Raw genomic sequence first — 3,318 nt, 5'->3', positions numbered from 1 at the left:
ATGTGTAATACATACATCTGTATCTTCATGTGTATCTTGTTGCATGGTAAATGGAGGAGTCAGGCTGTAGAATATCCTGCTGCGTCTCTTCTCTTTCTTCTTCTAGCCAGAGAGGGGGGGGAGAAGGTGTGATCTAGGCTTTAGCTATCTTGCTTACGTCATGGCGTATCTTATGGGGATCCGGGTAGAAGTAAACCTTCGTAAACTTCGAGAAGATCACTCCAAAGAGAGGATACAAAGCTCTGCAACACACAAGAAGAAGAAAGAAAGAGACATGTAGGAATGAAGACAAACGTCTCTCAAAAAGTCGTAGTATAGCACCTTCCCTCTCTTCATCGACCTTATCTCTCAGGTGTACGTACACCCCATCCCCTCCCCCACATGAATACACTCTCCTTCTTCATCTATCGCCTACCACCCTTGATTTTCCTTCCCTTCTTTCTTTCTTTCTTTCTTTCTCCTTCCATCTAGAAACCTTCCGATCACCTTATCTCATCTTATCTCTGCTATCGTCCCTTCTTTCTTTCTTTCTCACTCTTTCTTTCTTTTTCTACATGTCAATCACTGCCTCCAGTCTTCTCTTCTTTGCTATCCATATGTCTTTTCAACCTCTGTCGAGGTGCCTCGCCCTACACGCGAAAGAAAGAGGCTTGCCTTATCAAAGGTCTGGTCTCTCTTGACTATTTGCTCCTCTTCTTCGTCTTCTTACCCCGCACATACAGCCGCTATAAGGGCGACGAGACATAGCAAAGTCCACGGCTTTAAATAGCTTAGTGTTCTGATCTGAAGAAAAGTAGACAGACGTCTTCGCATCTTCTTGAAAATGCCTTCTCCTTCGTATTCTCGCCCTCTGCTGTAGGCTGGAGCTAAAGGCTTCTCTTCCTCTTTCACAGTAGAGGCAGGATGAACGACGCTCCGCCCAGTCTCTTTGGAAGACGCAACAGCCAGAAAGAAGGAAGAAAGAGGAGACAGGAAAGAAGAGAGAAGACATTTGAAAAGGGGCAGTAGTGGCGGTTAAAATGTCTAGAAAAGAGGTCGAAGTTTTGCTTGTGAAAAAGAAAGAAAGAAATCCAAAGACGTCTTTTGTTCGAGCACAGAATACATGAAGAAATCCGAGAGTAAAGAGAGATAAGCACATCAAGGATAGATGGCCATGGAGATGTGGGCCCATACATATATATACATATGTATATATACATATATATATATATTTTAGATGTCTGTATGGTGAGGTATCTACGACAGCTTCCGACTGGGACAAGAGGAGAGATAGTCGAGTGAGTGAGAGGTAGATAGATAGCGATAGACCTCTCTTTCTTATCTATATGGACGAGGCAAACGCGTGTATCTATCTCTACATACATTCTATACCTTAAGCCAAATTAAGACCTTGAGACAACTCCCTTTCTCAACACTCTTGGACAAAAAGAGAGAGAAAGAGGCATACACGTATGTATGTATGTATCTATACACATATCTACGTATATATATCTATACACATGCATAAGCCATCCATGGAGGGCACCTCTTACACCGCCCATCTACCTACCTAATCCATAATACGTCGACAACACAGATACATCTACCTACATATCTATAGAGAGAGAGAGACCTAGGTGCTCGTATCTATCTCACTCTGCAGCTGTACGGCCGTATGACCTTCCATGTGTCAATAGGTCGACAGTTAGAGAGAAAAATAGATATACCTTTACCAGAGAAGAAGAAGAAGTGGTACGAGAGCTTACTTCCATGAGTAGAAGAAGGATGGAGAGACTGGCCGTGAGAAGAAGACTCGGCATGCATGACTAATGTACCACTGTTAGCTAGCACTGAAGAGCTAGCTGACTTTCTCGACGAAAGGACAGACAAATGTTTCGAGATTTGATCCCTTATAGAATCTCCCGTTAAATCATTCTCATAGACCGTAGGAGGGTCGTCTCCCTTCACCTTCGCCTCTGTTTCCACGCTCATAATCTGTGACTGAACTAACTGGTAATACAACCCATCCTGCAGCAGGAGGTGTACATACACCGCAACAAGAGAAAGAAGAAGAAGAAAGATCACTTCATGGCTATTTGAACGAAGTCATGGACAAGATCAGCCTTTTTCACTTGAATGGTGCGCGGTGTATGTACACTGGAAGAAGAAGAAGAAAGAGAAGAGAAGAAGAAGAAAAACACGGCTCGGATGGGTATGTCTAATGGAATAATACCTTCTTCATGGGGAAGAAGAATCTCCCTCTCTCTGTAAGAGATGGATGGAAGGAAGAAGAAGAAGACGATTCGACTTGTCTTGTTGAGAAAGGAAACTACAAAATGATCTTCTCGCATATCTTCTTCTCTTGTCCATTCAAACATACACCTTCATCCATACACTTCTTTCTACATATATCTTTATACATACATACTCATACAGACACGCGCCTAAATATATATACATATAGTATGTATGTCTGTGTGTGCCTGTGTATGATGTATATGTATGAATATGTATGTATATACATATATATATATATGAATATCTATGTATGCATAGGCATATACATGAGTCCGTAGATACACCCTAACCATGAAGACTCTTTGCTGCCCTTTTCGTTGGCTTGTTTTGACTTTTCCCTCGTGCTTACTTTATCCTGCATGAGGGTGTGGTGGTTCCCTATTTGAACGACCTGAGAAGACTCTGTCTTAGAGGCATCGAGGACGATAATTTGATCGGCATTTCTTATCGTACTTAGACGATGCGCCACGATAATTGTAGTCGCTCTTGTATGCTCGATCAACTTATCCAGCGCCTCCTAAAAGAATGAGAGAAAGAATGAATGAAAGAAAGAATGAAAGAAAGAAAGAGAAGAAGATACCAAGAAAGATCAGGGGTAAGGACGATGAAGAGTCCAAACAAAAAGAGAAAAAGAAAAGAAAAGAAAAGAAGGCAAAAAGAGTGAGAAAGAAAGAAAGAAAGGGAAAAGAAGAGCAAGGAAGATAGACGGAGTGAATCGGAAGGAGGGCTATCAGACAGGAAGGCTGAACCCTAAGTGCCTATGTAAATGCCTATATAACTCCTATATCTAGATATATCTCTATATATGTACATACATACAGATATATAGATTTATATATATATATATGGGTATATGTGTATGGATATGTATCTAGGTGTATAGGGATGACCTCTCGGTGTGTATTGACAGAGGAAGAAGAAGATCTTCATGATCCGCTAGCAAGACGAAAAAGAAAAAGAAGAAATCTCATTCATTCATTCAAAAAGAGAAAGAGAGACTGAAGACAGAGAAATTGCGAGAAGGAAGGAGAAGAAAAGGTA

The 3,318-nt window shown here is 41.3% G+C and overlaps 1 protein-coding gene across 1 annotated transcript in view; it reads right to left on the bottom strand.

Moving 5' to 3' along the window:
* Nucleotides 1–157: 157 nt before the first annotated feature.
* Nucleotides 158–3,318, bottom strand: part of CSUI_005286 (abc transporter transmembrane region domain-containing protein) — a gene marked incomplete at its 3' end in the record, with an annotated part of 4,753 nt that continues 1,592 nt past the window's right edge. Inside the window, exons 3-6 of the mRNA XM_068065463.1 lie at nt 2,627–2,794; nt 1,746–2,007; nt 710–926; nt 158–242 (exon numbers count right to left, since the gene is read on the bottom strand). Of these exons, the coding sequence (XP_067922561.1) occupies nt 158–242; nt 710–926; nt 1,746–2,007; nt 2,627–2,794 (732 nt within the window). The remainder of the gene's footprint in view (nt 243–709; nt 927–1,745; nt 2,008–2,626; nt 2,795–3,318) is intronic.

The sequence above is a fragment of the Cystoisospora suis genome, assembly GCF_002600585.1.
Source record: "Cystoisospora suis strain Wien I chromosome Unknown contig_2564, whole genome shotgun sequence".
NCBI lineage: Eukaryota > Apicomplexa > Conoidasida > Eucoccidiorida > Sarcocystidae > Cystoisospora > Cystoisospora suis.
Note: the sequence above shows the minus strand (reverse complement) of the source record. Positions and strands in the feature narration are given on the sequence as shown.